General features: G+C 38.5%; 1 protein-coding gene across 1 annotated transcript in view; it reads left to right on the forward strand.

The window, feature by feature from the left end:
• Positions 1–17723, forward strand: part of tenm1 (teneurin transmembrane protein 1) — a 218828-nt gene that overhangs the window by 62150 nt on the left and 138955 nt on the right. Inside the window, exons 4-5 of the mRNA XM_041990455.1 lie at positions 5057–5300; positions 11367–11605. Coding sequence (XP_041846389.1) covers positions 5057–5300; positions 11367–11605 — 483 coding nt within the window. The remainder of the gene's footprint in view (positions 1–5056; positions 5301–11366; positions 11606–17723) is intronic.

The following is a 17723-nucleotide window of genomic DNA, read 5'->3' on the forward strand; positions in this document are numbered from 1 at the left end:
AAAAAATACAAAAGAAGGACAAAACTGCTGATATGTTTATCTGAACGTATAGAAACTTTTAGGGAAATGAGTTCAGCTCCTATTTTGTTTTTGTTTACTTGAGTTTCTTCACAGTTTATTGCTAAAAGGGAACTTCTCATTTATTAGGCAAATGTGTTTCATGGTGATGTCATTTATGTAAAGTGAGTCAAACTTGGACTCCCACTGAGGCATTGCAGGGAATTTAAAGGGGTAGTGCATCCAAAAATGTGTTTTTTGCGCTGTAAACAACACAGAATTACTTAATTGTGATGAAAACCACAGATATTGTTGATGAAATTAGTATTTTTTTTTTGTTTATTTTTAAAATGGGATTTTGTGGGTGAAAAATGGCTCATAACACCCTCTACAGGGTAAAACCAGGTTATGTTTTTCATGCCATAGAGAGGTTATCTACGTCACGAGAAAATTTAAAAACCCCACAGGCATAGAAAACCACTCCCACCAACGCATCTGAGGGGATGTGAACTTATCTAGTGTAGATTTGCTAGTTTCAGACTTTTACTCTTTCACAGAGTTTCTGATGAAATATTCCTGCAATGGACCGGATTTGTGCTTTTGAGGGGTGTAAAAGTAACACCGGACTTTATTCCTTACCTGCTGATTCTCATCTAACGAGACAAAGCAGCTCAAATCGTAGCAGCGGCAACTTACAGCAGCACTTCCTGCAGCTGCCACAACCTGCTGTGAGTCTCCACAGCTTTCCAGAGCTGCTGGAGCTGCTGACAGGCCAGCGTAACAGCGCTAACGGCTCAAACTAATACGGTTCAGAGCCACCTTATTTTTATGTAGCTGAGGAGATTTAGGACGGGAAAGACTCTTCTGTGGTGTAGCAGCTTTGTGAGTCTTACTTTCCATCTTGCTAGTGAGTTGAGCTGCTGTCTGTTAATTATTTCTGCCTTTGCATCCCGTCCTGCTAGAGATGTGATGTGATGATGAACAAATCGATTCTCTTGAATGTTCATTTGTGAGCCATTCTTTTTATATACAGATTTTCCACACTACCTTCATCACATTTGTGACATAATAGAAGTCTGATGTCCAACATGCTCCATTCATGTGAAGCATCTATGGGCAGGGAGTATTATTTGGAAACAAATGCTGTGAATTCTATCTAGAATTTGCACTGCTCAGGTTTATCCTTTTTTAATCTATATTTTTCTTGTATTTTTTAAAATCTTGTATAGTAGATTTTATATAGGTACATATTTTGATTGTTTGTCATTCTTATATATTGTGAAATTTTGTAAGATATTGAACAAGATAAGAACGAGCCAGTCTTTTGAATGGCTCTTTGAAAGGAACGGCTCCTCAAGATCCGGCTCCCTTCAAAGAACCACAAATCCCATCTCTATGACCCGCCCACACTCTGCTCCGTGATCACCCCACACCTCCCACCCCTACCCTTGCAGTTTCAGACATTTTTCAAATTCGACGGTGGGTGGACTTTATGTTTATTATTTGGGAAAATACAACTCTGATTGGTTCTGAAATTGGGCCTTATAATTATCTTATGTGTATGTTACAGTCAGTGTGTGAAAAATGGGACGTTTCAAAGTATGAGACACTGTGACATTTCATACATTACTAAGACTTTCTTTATAATGCAAAATCTGGGAAAGTATAGAGAACTGGAAAACACATTTTACACCTTGCCTAGAATCATCTCACATTCTTTACATTGCTTAGGCATCCTATAGAAAACCTACATTTCACACACTGAGTATTACATTTAGTTGGTGCACTTAAATCACTCTTCAACCAATGCTTGCATTTTTTAGAGGAGGGAACAAACTCAACAAAGCTGCCAGTTCAGTGTCATCTGGTTTGCAGGAACATATATTGATGTGTAGTAGAAAAAGGTGTTTTTTCTGCATGTCAAGTAACATATCAAGTCTAAAATCATAGTCATAAAGTTTAATTGGGACATTTGGGTATAATATGCATTCAAATAAGAAATTTCCATTTGAATGAACTGTTCATCAACATTCATTTTCATGACAGCCAAAGTTTAGATAAACAACCAGTGCTGGTATGGAACCAGCCAACTGAAGCCTTTCTTTTACCCTCTCCAATGCCACCAGACCCGTTTGACAAAAACAGTAATTCTACCTTCACAGGGCACAGGAATATCTGGTTCATCCCTGCCATGATCTCCAGTTTGTGCTTTTGGGTGACTTTGGTGTTTTAACACATCAGTTCTCAACAAAAGTGTTAAAACACAGATAGTCCAGCAAACCCCAATGTCCTTAGAGATAGCGTTCCTATTTTTCACACATTGGTTGTGAAATCCTGTGTCCTGCACGGTAACATCAATTTTTAACATATTAGTTTTCATCTGAACGGACATGTCAGACCAGAAGGTAAAATCTCATAATAACAACCTGAATCAGGTGAAGCAGGCGTTCTGCATCCTGTGTGATGTACAGGGAAATTGCTACTTTTCTCAAAGTGGTCTGAGGAGGAAATCTGAAGAGCACTGAATTTAAAAGTATATTGATTCTAGTGTATTGTGTAATGCATGTTTGGTTGCTGACCCTGTTCACAGCCGTACATTGTTCATTCTGTCTAAAAGTATAAAAAAAAGTCATTAAAAGGTAATTAAATCTGTCTTATAAACCAAACAACCTTTTTTTTTTTTTAACTTTACAACTGTTTCAGCACTTTAAACACAGAGTGCAAGTTGCAGACCGAACTGACTAGACCTAAAATTATAGCACAGCATGTGATCTTTTTTCTCTTTTCTTTTTCTTTTTTAAAAGGAAAACTAAAGAAAAAATGCTGCTAAAGAAATGTAACTCTTGTATAAAGAAAAAAAAAACTGTGAAAGCAAGGAGTTTCTGTCTGGACTCAAAGGACTTCCAGTTACTGATGAATCAGACTGCTAAAAACTGAAGCACCACTTTAAAGCTCCTGGTGGATTACAATGACACACTACGCAGTAGTGCTCCAAAAATGTTCAGTCAGTTTTCCCTCGGCGTGTAATTTTTAATACTCAGAGGTGGTTGAGACAAAAATAATCTCAAATTTCCACATCCATTAGTTTAAACAAAACAGCTCCGCCAGCAGATGACACATGCTCTTCCCGTCTCTTCACCAGATCCTACGTGACAGTATGAACAGCTGCTGGAAACAAACAACACAATATTATATAGTTTCCAGGGAGAAAATGAGTTTTTATGATTTGAACAGATCAGTCTTCAAGGTAGAAATTTAAGGGAGGGGAACTCATCTAAAGGTTGAAAACACTCACAATTCACAAAGCAGCTGTTCATTTCACGTGAGAATACGAAATGTGCATCAGTGCCTGAAGAAGAAGCAGGAAAATGACACGAGTTCATTGGAATTCTTTGCATGTTTCTGTGACATCCTGAAATAAACTGTATCAGAACAGTGAAAGAAAAACATGTTTTGTAGGCATAACAAAGACAGTATGGCCTTTTTGGTAGATCCATTACCAGCCCTGTATCTTTGATGACGACAAACACTTTTTCTCAGATATTATTAGCATCATTCTTGAAATGCTCACGTCAAATACGCAGACAAATATTTGTGTATCTCTATATATGTATATATGCACACACCAAGCAGAGTAAATGTCACTCTTACAGCTTCTATTACAATCTTCAAGATGCCATTTGAGCCGGGCAGTTGTGGGAATGTTTGGAGAAAATGTTTATAGACCGTTTACAGAACTGATTCTGTCCTTTCTGCAGCATCTCCATGTATCTGCTACAATATACATCTTGTAAATGTGAAATTCTAACAACTGATAGTCATAAAAACCTGATGTGCTGTGAGTCAGTGAGTAATGGTGAATATGACTGTGCATAGCTGTGAAACTTCCACAATAAATGTAACGGGACCAACAATATGATGTCAATTCATGTCCGAAGATTCTGTGTTATGGAAATATTAAGGATAAAGCATTCCATTAATGTTTCTCTGCGGTGTTCGGGAGAGACGTTGCCTTAGTTTCTAACATAATGGTAACACTCCCATGTAATTTGTGCTGGCAGTAGAGACTGGAACAAGATTATTCATTTACTTTTCTCAATTTTATCTGGAAAGAGTCATACAATCTGTCGTCTTGTGTTATCTGTGTAATGCTTACAGTTGAATTGGAAAGACTGTGGTAATCTCCCAGGTAGGCTACATTTGCAGATACTAAATTATTGCTGACATTTTGGCAGCAAATAGAACTGAGGGCCATGAGTATTTCTACCAGATTCTGGTAGACAGACTCTTTACCCTCTGGTTCGAGGCTAATGTTTTATTCATCGTCAATACAGCTGGACAGAGTTGATCTTTCGGGATGAGGGATTTGCCTTGTTCACGAAACCATACTGCAACCATATGGCACGAGCTGTCGTCCTAAACAGTGGTAACTAATGTCCCAACTGATGCACACTAGTCTGAAACTTATTCATATAGGTGTGTGTGCACACAGAGCTCTGCTCAAACCTTAGCCAAACACATGCACACACATCGCACTGAGCAAAACTGTAATTAGTCTGCGTTCAGTTTTAGAGGGAGGCTGAGAGGCGAGAGACAGCAGCAGGCAGGAAGCGCCTCAGAGAGGGAGAGTTATAGTGAAAGAGAATGATAAATGATGGACTGCGAGAGCTCTCGCTAGACCCTCAGGTTACTAGTGTGAGAGAGTTACAGCTGGCTAGCTCATTCCGTCGAGATCTCATAATAAACATCACATGGGTAGTTTGGGCTGGCGGGTGCAGATTAAGCCAGAGCTGTTAGCTCTTTAAAGACTGCTCACAGTTGCAGCCAGCCAAGAACCTATTTATAGGGTAGCTGGAAGTGTATCAAAGCAGGTAGGAAGGGAAAGAGCCGGACAGGGACAGTTTCATGCTGATTTATGTCCCTCAATCAGTGTAATAACAATAAACTGTCAACTAACATGCCACTTTTATTTGTAATTTATGACACTGTGCTCCTAATAAACCCGTGTTTATTTCCCCCCTGTTCCTCCTCCCCTGCTTTTCTCTGTGTCTCTGCGCAGAGCTGCCCAGCAGTCCAGGTGGTCAGTTCACGTTTCGTCCGCTGCCCCCACCGCCGCCGCCGCCACACTCCTGCACTTGTGCCCGTCCGGCACCGTACACTCAGGTCAGCCTGCAGAGGAAGACCATGCCAACGCGGTGCCAAGCCAGTCAGGGGGGCCAGGGGGCGGACTCCGGCTCCAGCACAGACCAGGCGCAGCTTCACAACAGCTGGGTGCTCAATAGCAACATCCCCCTAGAGACCAGGTAACAAATTATCAAAGGTTAATTGTGTGGGGTGAGTCAGATTTATGGAGTCCTTTATTTGCTGAAAAAAATATTTCACTTTTTCCTCCAGGGTTTTTTTTTTTTTATTTTCTTCTTTTTTGCTGTTTACAGTTATTTTTGCTACTATTCAGATCTAGAGGAATTTTAAGGGTTGCACACCATACCACCAGACTAAAAACCACTTGTAACATTTTTTATTTTAGCTTTACTTTAACTGCACCACAAGTGGGCTGAATAAAAAAGTAGTTAAACTCTAAAAATGGCCATGTTAACACCACTTGTGAAATTTGCATTGCTAACAGACACTGATGGAAGATGTCATCATAATCATCATCAATTTAATATTCCTGATATGGCCCAGATATTTTCCTTACATAACGCTTCTAACACTTTATTTGCTGAATAAAATAATGGAAATTTAAGTACCCGGTCATCCTTAGTCCCATTAATCATATCAAGAGTTAAAATTTATATCAAAGTGTAAATCATAACCTGCACAGACTGAGCAACTGTTGTAACCCAGCATTTTAAGTAGCGAGAATGACTGAATCATTGAGGTATATCAGATGATTAATGTGACAATTTCCCATCATAGATAAAGTCCTACATTAATTTAGTTTCTTTATCCTCCATAAACAAACTAAAAAAGAATAAGTGACAATATCCCACCTTTGCGATCCCCACTTTTAACTAGAAAAGGTGTGAAGACGCTCCTGTTCCTTTGGACTAACACAGTTTGATGCAAATACCTCTACAGAAATCTGATGAGAAACAAGAGAGAACGCTTGCTCTTGCATTTTAGTTAACAATTTACAGTCATCAACTCTATCAAAGGCTTTTGATGCATCCAGAAAACTCATGAATACTGTTGTAATCTTTCTTGTTGTATTTGCTTGCACATTTCCTTCAATACGTACATACATAGATCTGTACTGCGGTTATTTTAGGATGGAGAGCTTCAGTCTCAAAAGCTTTCAGTATAAAACAGTAGATTTAATCTGTTAAATGTAAATCTCTACGAGGGTTAGGATTAAAGCAGCTCTCCTTTAACATTATGCCACTTGATCAATAGATTAAAGTAATTTTTTTTTGGAGTTTGTGACGTGATTGAGGTCCACAAATTCTCAGTCTGATGACTAAAACAATCTCTAAAATGTGAAGAACATGTTTCTGTTTGGAGGAATAAATAAAACACAACTGAAGCCATTTTTTATTATTATTTTCCTTCTTTCACCTTTTATTATTCAGGACACTTCCACCACTTCTGCGTTAAAACTATTACAAAAACTTTTGTACCCATGAAATTTCCCCAAATGCTCAAAGACATGCCGGTGGAATTTTGTCCCATCAAACAGAATTAAGCATTTGCTCCCCACATAAGGAATAACTGATCAGAGAATTATTTTGGAGACCCTCATTTCTGAGGCTGCTTTTGAGAAAAGGCAGCAAGGTGCAAAAGAATATGTTTGCATGTTTAATGAGAGCTCAGTGCAGTCACTGAATTCCTGTTTTATGAGTGAGAGTGAGATTGGCAGGCTGCCACACCAGAAGAAAAGGTTTTAATAAGTTATGCATTAGGCCATAATTAGATCTTACCTCATTTAAAGGAAAGGAAGAATAAAATTAGATTCAGTGACAATTTAAATTAATCACTGGCCAGACATGAGTATCAATGAGAGAGACTTGTCAGGACTCTATTGCAATTACAATGCGTGTGTGTGTTACTGTGGCTTTCTGTGTGTGCATGTGTTTGATTTAAATGAAAATTCACATTAAACAAAATTCTTTTTTTTTTTTTTTTTTTTTGCAGTTCAAACTGAACAAAAACGAACTTTCTCCCAAAGAGAGATGTGATTATAAAACATAATTTCCGCAGTGACTCAGTATATTGGATGGTGCCTTTTTGTAGTAATACATTTTTGCTTTGGGACTTTATAGTCAAATAAGTTTCATTTGATAGTGTGCTATTAGTTCTGAACCATAAAATGTAATCATATTCATAGTCAATAGAATAGTGTCCCTTCATAACATAATTCAGATATTATTGGCTCTTTTCTATCTAGCTTTTTTACAAAGTCTTCGCTGCTTAACTGTTTTGGGCTGGATTTAGTATTCAAGCATTCCCGTCTCTCTCTTTCACATTCTCAGATACGCTGCTAATCTAATGATTTCATATTTCTGCTCTCGCCCTTGCATTCTTATCAGCTCAATCTCAGGCTTAAGATTAAAGATTTATCAAGTATTTACAAACCTGACATGGAGGCTTATGCTAACAGAATTATAAGTAATGCTACGACCTTAATAAAAATAGCAAGAAAAATGGATAATGTCTCTTGTTGTCAAGTATACTTCCATTTTCCTCAATGCATATTTGATGAATCCATATTGAAACATATTGATGTTGCGTCAGCTGAGATTAAGATTGTTTGAAGTGTGCATAGATTTTCTTTTCAGCTGCACATCCGTTATGTTTCTGGAAAGACTGGCTTGTGTGAGTGGACCGACGTAGATATGGATATTCAATATATCTGACTGGGCCTCACACTGGGTGTGTTAAGAGGCATAACAAATGTTGAGACTGTAATAAATTGACTTGTGCCCTGCCTTCTACACTTCCTCTTATCGCTCAGAAGTGAGACTCCTTGAATCATGCAGCATGAACGCGCATTTACACAAAGAGAGTCACAAATACACACACACACACACATTATAGGTCTTTGTGTAGCTGTAAGCAATGGGCCTCCACCTACGCAATGCACTCAGCCATTTGCACTTATCCAGGTAGACAGCCCCTGGGCCTATAGACTCCGACCTCCTGGAGAGCAGGAACTCTCATTTTCTTCCTGTCTCAAGGGAAATCTGCCCTCTGATAAGAATTCAGAGTTTCCTGGGCATCGCCCCTAGATATTGTCTGAGAAGATCAAAGACGAGGAGTCAGGGAGAACAATGAAGCCATTTTAAAAGCATCACACAAGAAGAATAGTGTTCCACATGTGTTGACAAATACAATTTCTTTAGCTGGATTCTGATCCCCCATTTTCTTTTATTCCACCTTTAACAGAGCAATAAAATAACCGTGATGGACCCGACCTGTGTGCTGGCCTAAAAACATATAAATGCCGTATGTGACATGTTTTTGCAGTTGTTTGTCTTGTGCAGTCACCTTAGACCAAAGCTTTCCATATATATATATATATATATATATATATATATATATATATGTTTTTGTGTGTGTGTGTGTTTCCTGGGGTTATCTCTGGCCTTACAGAGATGAACTATCATTGACCCTTAGGTGTGCGGCAGCTCCATGTGCAGCCTCCTGTGTCCCCCATCTGACTTGAAGCCTTCAGCAGCTGCTGAACGGGTGGATGGAAAGAGAGCAGGAGGCAGACAGTGAAAGATGGATGTTATCGGTCCCAGCCACAGGGCCACATTAAAGAGTCAAAGGGAACAAGCCAGACAAAAAAGAAATAGGCTCAAGCTGTGTGGCAAGTTAAATGTAGAGACAATTTAAGTGGACAAGGAAATTAAAACAAAATAAAAGATAACATTGCTGTCTTACCCTTAATTGAATATGGTATTTTTTTCTCCCTAACGTTTCTTTGTCAAAAGTTTCCCATGCAAATCATGTTGGTTGAAAACATTTGCTGTATGATATGACGAGCTGTATTCAGACATCAAAACACTTCTTCAAACTCATGATGCTTTTATTGAATTCCATTTTATTTATTTTTTTTTATTTGGTTTGGAAACCTAATTTTGCACGCAAAAAGAAAAAAGAAAGAAGTTCTACCTGTTTTCTCCATTACAGCCATCCTTCATTTTCCACCTATAGCAGTATTTGTTCATTTTTCATGAAAGTTGATGTGGCCAGAAAAAGCTGGACGTTCTTTTTTTTTTCTCTGCCCAGATCCACTTTTCCAAATTGTGTCATTTCCTACAGTCCCTCCCCCACAATACTTCTTCCTCCTCACCTAACACCATCCAACCTTCGTCCTCCATTATCCAAACACAATGTAGATGAAATGCTATCTAGATTAATTGCCCTTCTGCTTAGGTGCTTATCTTCCTTTGCCATCTACCATGCTTCATAATGAAAACGAACCTCATCTTCATTTAACTAATAAAGCCATATAACTTAAGTAGTTGCTTTGATGTGTCATAAAAGGAAGTGGTACGTCACTGATCCATGGCTGCCAGTGCTATTTCAATCATATCAGTGGTGCTTTACATTATTGTAGCATTGCACCGGAGAGAAGCCCTTGGTCCAGTTTGAAGTTCTTCTCTGATGAAATACTTGGACTGGATGACAGATGCTGTTTTAATATTGTTACCTACTATACCCATACTGTGTTGTCACTGTTTTACTAATCTGTGTCTCATGTGACTCTTTACCATCGTTGAACTGGTTATAGTTCACCAACTCCAAACTTTGTCTGTGTTTTACCCTCAACACATATCTTGCTCACCTCCCAGAATTTTTTGTGGCGCATAATCTACATTGAAAAAAGAATCCTGGAGCTTAGGGACTTTCTTGAACTACTTTTCTTTCTTGACTTTAGCATCCTGTATCAATTTTTGATGATGTGATACTTCTAAGTTAAGGAGCAGACTATGATTAGAAGCATACAAATACAGCCCAGCATGTGGGATATTAACCGTTAGTCTGTATTACATAAATCTAGACATTAGTATGAGCTGATTTGACAGGTGAGCTGTTGCAGCACCAGATCTTTATGCAGTGGCAATGCAGAACAGTTTGTCCTTTGAGTGTGATACATGAACCTGGGACTACCTTTTTAAAAAATAGCAGGGGTCTTTTTTAAAATTTCCCACCTTTGGGGCCCTTACTGTAAATGAGTTTCAGCCAGGCATACCTAAGAGCGAGTCTGAATTCCACCGAGTCCAGATTTGCATAAACAGAATCAGAATAAGACACTAGAAAGCTGAAAAAAAACTCAGAAAAATTCTGTTGTGTTACAGTAATTTGCAGAGCATTGAACCACTGTCCTAGATAAGCCTGTACAGTAATTGTGATTGTTTCTAACATCATACTAAATCTACTTTAGAGCAACACAGGCAGCAGTCCCAGGTGTGGTATGTAGTTTGTGGAACACAGGATGCAGACTGGCTCCTTCTTCATAACATTAGGGCAGTAATTAATCGAGACTTTGCTAAACATCTCCCTCAGACAGCCTCACTGCAGTGAGGTGTACCAGAGCTTTCAAGCTTCTTCTAGAAGCTCAAGTGATTTGCAGGTCAAGTAGGAATGATTCAGCATTTAAAGATTTTGAGGGTCTCATCTTTTTATAATCAAGAAAATTGATAAACAAAATTTAAAAGGAATGGATTAAAGAGTGGTATGTGTTTACCTCATGTAAATAAGGGGCATATTTGGCTGCTTACAGTAAGCATAGAGGATAGTCCTTTGGTCAAGCAGTGCATTATTAAGCTGGGAGGGCACAGAGAGTGAGTCTTCTAACAATGCCAATGCTCTATTTTAATGAAAATCCAGGTCTGCATGAAAATGTAATGGCTTCTTCCTTTGCTCGCTCTCCTCATCTCAAATAAGTTACGTGAAATTCAGTCAAATATTGCAGAATCTTGCTGAGAAATAAACAAGTCCCAGTTCATGCCCAGCACATCCAGGGATTATTTCAGTTCAGCATAGCAACTTGGTCACATTTTTTCTAGAATTTGAGTCCTGTGCCTCCCTCCACAAATAGGATATTATATGTGTAGCCAGTAGGTGTATATTTAAGTCGTTTACAAAACAGTAGCTATAAAACAAGTCAGCTGGAAACTTAAAAAATAAATAAAAGTTCCAACTTGTTGGTCAGCCAAAAGCTAATGCTAGCTTAATTAGCTAACATTAGTTTTGAGACTTGGCTGGAAATAAAAAGCTGTTTGTTTATTTTAAGCATATTTTTTGTTTTTGTTTGATTTGACAGGCATTGCAACAGTAGCTATGGAGAGCAGTCCTTAGCAAACAATAAAATAGTTGGAATTTTGAATGACATTTTTTGTGTGTTTCTCCTTCTACAGACACTTCCTGTTCAAGCAAGGGTCTGGTTCATCAGCTCTACTGTCAGGGGCGGGCCAGGGATACCCGCTGACTTCTGGGACGGTGTACTCCCCTCCACCGCGACCTCTCCCTCGTAGCAGTGTGACGAGACCACTGTTTACCTTCAACAAGCCTCATCGCTGCTGTAACTGGAAGTGTACAGCCCTGTCTGCATCCCTCCTCACTCTCACGCTGGCCCTGCTGCTCACATATGTCATTGGTGAGTTATTATACTAATTCTATTGAAGTGGTTTGAACCAGTAACTCACAGCAAGAAGGTTTCTGGTTCAAATCTCAGCTGGAGTCTTTTTCATGAAGATTGTGTGTTTTTGCTGTGCCTGTGTGGGTTGGCCTCAGGTTCCTCCCACAGTCCACAATCATGGGAGTTAATGTGTGAATCTATGGGGTAAACACACTACAGAACTTTTGCAGATTTTTCTCAAACACATGCCCCCCGTAGACTGCTAAAGGCCCATATGTAAATAGCGACGTCCTTTCCAAACATAAATGTCATAAATCGCTGTCATACTTCCATGCGTCTTTTGTGTCACCATGGTTGTTAAGTCAATTCTTCCACTAGTGGGAGTTGCTAAATTCAGAGTTCATTTCCACAAGCCAACATCAGTTTCAGACACCATTTGGTGGCGGTAATGCATCGGTATGAACTGCCCAACACACCCCAAACATTCGCGTATTCTTTCTTCAAAAGCTTGTGCAATTTCTGCAGTTTTTGTCCTTGTCCTTGTTCTTCTTCTGTTTTTTTGTTCCCTTCCTGATTCTCTTCTTCTTCCCCGATATATCTTTTTTTTTTTTTTTTTTTTTTTCGTTGGTTGCATGTCAGCTAATTTGCTCAGCACTGCCCCCACCATTTCCGGTGGTATTGCTCTGTCATCTGCATCAAGTCATGGATAGCTAAGCTTCGTGAAAATGGACCAAATTAGAAGCATAACCGAAGATGGATGAAAGACGGACAAAACGTTTTCTGTGTTGAGCATGAATGGGCCTTAATTCAGCATCCATTTTACATCTGATTTGTTTTGTGCTCACTCCAGCCAGTAAACGACAGTCTTATCTTGGGTAAGATCTTTTCTGTTGCTCTACTTCTCCAATAATGTCTTTCGTGCATTTCTTTGCTGAATCAGCAAAAGTGCGCTTTCAAAATGGCCGGTGTCTTTATATCCATTTGCCAGCTGTAACATTTCGCGGAAAAAGTTGTATAGTGCTCTTTTTTTTTTTTAGATTCAGGGTGCTACTTAACAGCTACGACTCTATTTATATATGTCACTGTGCCATCAAACCTGAATGCAGAATGCAAAGGTTTCAGGTCGGAAAGTTATGTAATATGTCTTTAACTATAAGATTAATCCGTCAACTGTAATTTTACTGTCAAAATACAGTAGGCCACAGGAATTATCCACAGAGTACTATATCATAAGATATGCAGTAGATTACAGGCAATGTCATAATAATTGTATTTTTGAGAGTGAGAGGCAGAAATGCATTATGCTGTGCCCGGACTGCTGGAAAGAGAAAGGAAGATGGAGAAAGTAATATTATTAAATGATCAGCAGGTGTGTTTTAGTTAAATTGTTTCATTAACTGAGCTTTATATGTGTCCTATAAGCAGGCAATGTCTGTACAAATTTTTTCTCATTAATTCTTGCATGAATTCCCTTAACCAATTGTCGGGCTCTGACAACACACCTGACCCCTACCAAACCTGTTCTATGAATAAAGATGAACACTTCTACATACATTCTTGACAAATACCTGCACAAAACAAAGTCAAATGAACAGTTAATCTATATATTTAGTTTACAGTAGATAGCTTAGTTAAATTGTACTGTGGTGTTCCTACAATATCAGTTTCAGCGACTAATATAAAGTGGATTTTATCTCATTCAGACTAGTGTACTGCCCTGCGTGGTTTATTTTTCCAACGTACCAGATTCAAATGAAGGATCAGTCCTGAAGCGTGTTATAGTTTTGCAAAAGCCTTCCAATGACCCATTAGTTCAAATAAGGTGTTTTGAAGCTTGGAAGACATAAAAAAATCGTACAAGGCCGTGGGTCGCCAAGACAAAGATTGAGAAAAGCAAATTCAGTTGGAACGTTTTTAATCATATTACCAGAGATAAACACACTAATCCTTTAATACATAATTAGAAACAACTTTAGGTCAATGTGCATGCATGTTTGCTTGTGCACACATCTTTTTTGACATTTTCCTTACCCCATATTATTTTATACTGACAGTAATGTGAGTGTGACTGTGTTTGGTTGTTTGTCTTGTTTGAGCAGGACTGGCAATCTGTCCAAGATGACTCTCGCCTAGTAGCTTAGAAAGGCTCCAACCACCACACAACCTTGAACAGGATAGAGAAGAAAAGATAAATTAATGAATTAATGAATGAATGAAAACATGGTAGAAGAGCTATTGGGCTTTTAGGAGAATGCCTTTAAGCAAATTTTAGTTAAACATAGTGAACAGACTTCAACAGGGTTTTTCATGAACAGACTACTGCAGGTATCAAAGTGCAAAAAAAAGAAGAAAAAGTCGATAAGTAAGCCAAGCAGGACTGCTGAAATTTCTACATTCTCACTCCGAAGCTGTACTGTGTTCCGAATGTGACCCCCTGTAGAATACTTTAAATTGCAAATAAGCTGTCGTACACCAAACCTCACAAAACTGGTAATTATTCAGTGCTGAATGTACGCGTGCAGTGGCTTAGTCAATGTTTTTTTCTCTCTTTCTCACAAACACACACACCATTATACACAGACTACTCTAACATTCACCTCATTACACTCATACCATTTTAACCCATAGTGTTTTTATTATCTTAATAAATCCAGGATTGTTCCAGCTTATGACCTTACCCATTTTTGTTGTTACATATTTTGTTTAAATTCAGTACAGGATTCAGTTTAATTTTTCATTTAATGGAAGGGGTCTTACTGCTTAACCTTGTCACTTTGATTTGTTGAAATCAAACATGAAAAAAATGTTGTTACTGCAGTTTATAATAATTTTTTTTAGAGCCAAGAGAAACTAAACCCAATAAACTCCCCTAAAAGTCACATGAAAATAGCATACCCTGTAGAATACGATGTATGGATTAAACCAATAGGTTGTAGATGTTGTTCAAAACAGCCTCACCAGACAGAACAGGCTTCTTACTTATTAATAGTCAAGCAAAAAGAACCAATCCATGCATATTTTAATGTTTTGATAGCTAAAATAGTCATAATTATATATATATGTATGTATATATATTAAAAACAATACGAAGCACTACTGCTGAAATGTTTAATACATTACTGTCTATGCTGGGGGTGTCCAAGTTCAGTCCTCGAGAGATACTATCATGCAACTTTTAGATGCATCCCTTCTCTAGCACACATAAATCAAATGAATGGCTTGTTGCCAGGCTTCTGCAGCGCTAAATGACTTGCACATGAGGAAATTCAGCCATCTGATTCAGATGTCTTTGAGAAGAGAATGCAATGTATCTAAAAGTTGCAGAATAGTAGCTCTTGAGGACTGAACTTGTTAACACTGGTCTATGCAATGAAGTGGTTTGCAAGAAAGTGAGCCCATGTGTGTGAATCCTGCTGACAGGGGGGGCTGGCCCTCAGCAGATGACATACAAAGTTGCTCCTATAAGCCAGTAGTGGAGTCATGACAATGATGAGTTAAAAGCAACATTGAAGAGCAGTTATTGTGATCTCCAGTTACTGTAATGTTATTTTAGACACACAGCTGTATGGGACGTTACCATGACCTCCTGCTCCTGCTGAGTTGTTTTAGATACGATAATATGGATGCTAAATGATTTAATAGAACAGAATAATTCAACTTTCTATAAGATGACTTCAGGTCTGTTCATCTATCCATTTTCTATACCTGCTTTATCTCATTTGGGGTCACTCACTTTTAAGGTCAATATAAAATCACAAATTAACATGCATTTTCTTTTGGAAAGTGGAAGGAAAACATTTATGTACAGGGAGGGCACAAACTCCACATAAAAAAGTCTCCAGGCAAGATTGAGCGAGGAACCTTTTTACTATAAAGCAACTATTGGGTACTCATTGAAATATTTTGTAAATTTAAATTTAGTTTTATTTTAATATTAAAGGATTACAAGACTTTAACATTTGGATGCTTTTTTTCTAAAATTACAAAAAAATAATACAATAGTAAGTAGTCAGTATGAACATCATAGACTCATGGTGTTAAATGCAGCTGCAGTTGCAGCCGGAGTGAAACGTGGAAATGAAAATGCAGAACACTGTTAAATGGACCAGATTTAGCTTCTAGACATCGCTGAACACAGCTCAAACAATCACTAACAATCACTAACACCACAATCATTAAAGCCAATACTGAAGTCAATAAACTTATGGGTTCTTCTTCCTCTATTCTTTTGCTGGCCACACATCAGCTGTACTGCTCAACACTGCCCCCACAGTTTCCAGTTGAACTGCTCTGTTTGCTGCAGTGGCGGATGCACCTGCAAGAGCCCTGAAAATGGACCAAATTATATACATAAAGGATGCAGGAGATGGACAAAAGACTTCATATTTCTCTTTGGTGTAAAGGATAAATGGGCTTTTATTCCACATACACTTCTACAGCCTATGCAGTGCTCTCTATCTATCACATACACACTAATAAATGCACCTGAGACAACATGAGGCTCAGTGTGTTGCATAAGAACTTATGGTCAGTGGAACCCAAAGATTAAACTCCAATCTTCAAATGAGCAGTTTTCTTCTTTGTTCTGAGCTGGATTGCTCAGCAGCCATTTTTTTAGGTACTCCTAGCTAGCTCCTGATTCAACAAGGTGTGAACTTGCATATGTAAATTGTAGCCTCAGTTTCATGTTCTTAGCTGACAGGAGGCACCTGGTGTGGTCTTCTGCTGCTGTAGCCCATCTGCTTCAAGGGTGGACGTGTCCAGAGATGTTATTCTACATACCTGATTGGAACCAGTGGTTGTTTAAATTCTTGTTGCCTTTCTATTATCTCCAACCAGTCTGCCCATTCTCCTCTGACCTCAACAAGACCTTTTCATTTAAATAACTGATTCGCTATTTTGGTTAACGAGAAATTAAACATGTGTACCTAATAAAGTGACTGGTTAGTGATTATTGGTAAGGGTTGAAAAAATAGTTTTAATATATTCTTTTTACAATGTGACTACAAACATCCCTCTCACTGATGAAGTTTTTACAATTTCCATGCAGTTGCTTCCAGGACCACTTGTGCATAATTATAGGTTGCATCTGCCTGTATGAACAAAGGCCCCCATGGGGATGATTTTGAGGAGAATACAGTCTGTTTTTTAAGTATCATCTCCTGTTGATTATTCAAGTGTTTCAAAAATTTTTCTTTAAAGATTCTCTTACATTGCTTTCCTTAAAATGACATCCAAATAAAAGAGAAGTCACAACAACACTAGCCAGACAGTTATCCCTTCAGCTTCTAACTTTAGCTCTACATCATTTTCAGGTTTCATGTTCTCTTAAAAGTTTTGTCCTAACATCTATAATTTAAGCTTCCTAGCTTATTGGCTTAGAACCAGACACTTTGGAATTTCTAATTTTAAAATGACGTGCTATGTCAACCATTTGTCCCTTATATAATCAATAAGTTGAACAGGAGCATGAGATTCAGAACTGAAAATATTTAATGGATGTTATAGAAATTAATTAATTACCAAACTTGAATTGTGATCAGACCCTGAAATAATTGACTGGGACATTGAATTACATTTTCAGTGCATAACTTGTGATAGTTTTCCTTTTGATTGAGATTTATCTGCAGAGTAAAGCATCTGAACCTGATCCTGAACCTCAATTTTATGATTGAAACTTCAGTTTAGGAAAACTTTAAAAATCAAGACTGTGTCCACAGTTGGTGCTGACTGGAAGATCACAAGCAGTTTGTCAAAGTCAAACACCAAATTTTATGCATCGATCCCCTCCAAACGCATCAACTCCAAGCTCATCCTCAACCTTGACCGGGCCTTTCACCGCAGCACTTCGGCCTCCCTCCACGGCCCTGACTGCACATATCCCAACCCTCTACCCAGCCAGTTCATTTCCCTCCTGTGGCGGTGTTCAAGGTCGTGCCTGGGGTTTGCATTAATCACACACACACACATATACATGCGCTCACATCGCAGACAGACACTTTTTCTCACACATACACAAGCAAATCCATGCAGATTAATCCCCAGGCTGAACCATGCTATTCCATTAATGTCCCAGCCCCGGTAATTAGTGCATTAGTGAGGAGTGTGAGTGATGACTTGGAGACGACATCACCTT

Source organism: Melanotaenia boesemani, chromosome 7, assembly GCF_017639745.1.
Source record: "Melanotaenia boesemani isolate fMelBoe1 chromosome 7, fMelBoe1.pri, whole genome shotgun sequence".
Classification (NCBI taxonomy): domain Eukaryota; kingdom Metazoa; phylum Chordata; class Actinopteri; order Atheriniformes; family Melanotaeniidae; genus Melanotaenia; species Melanotaenia boesemani.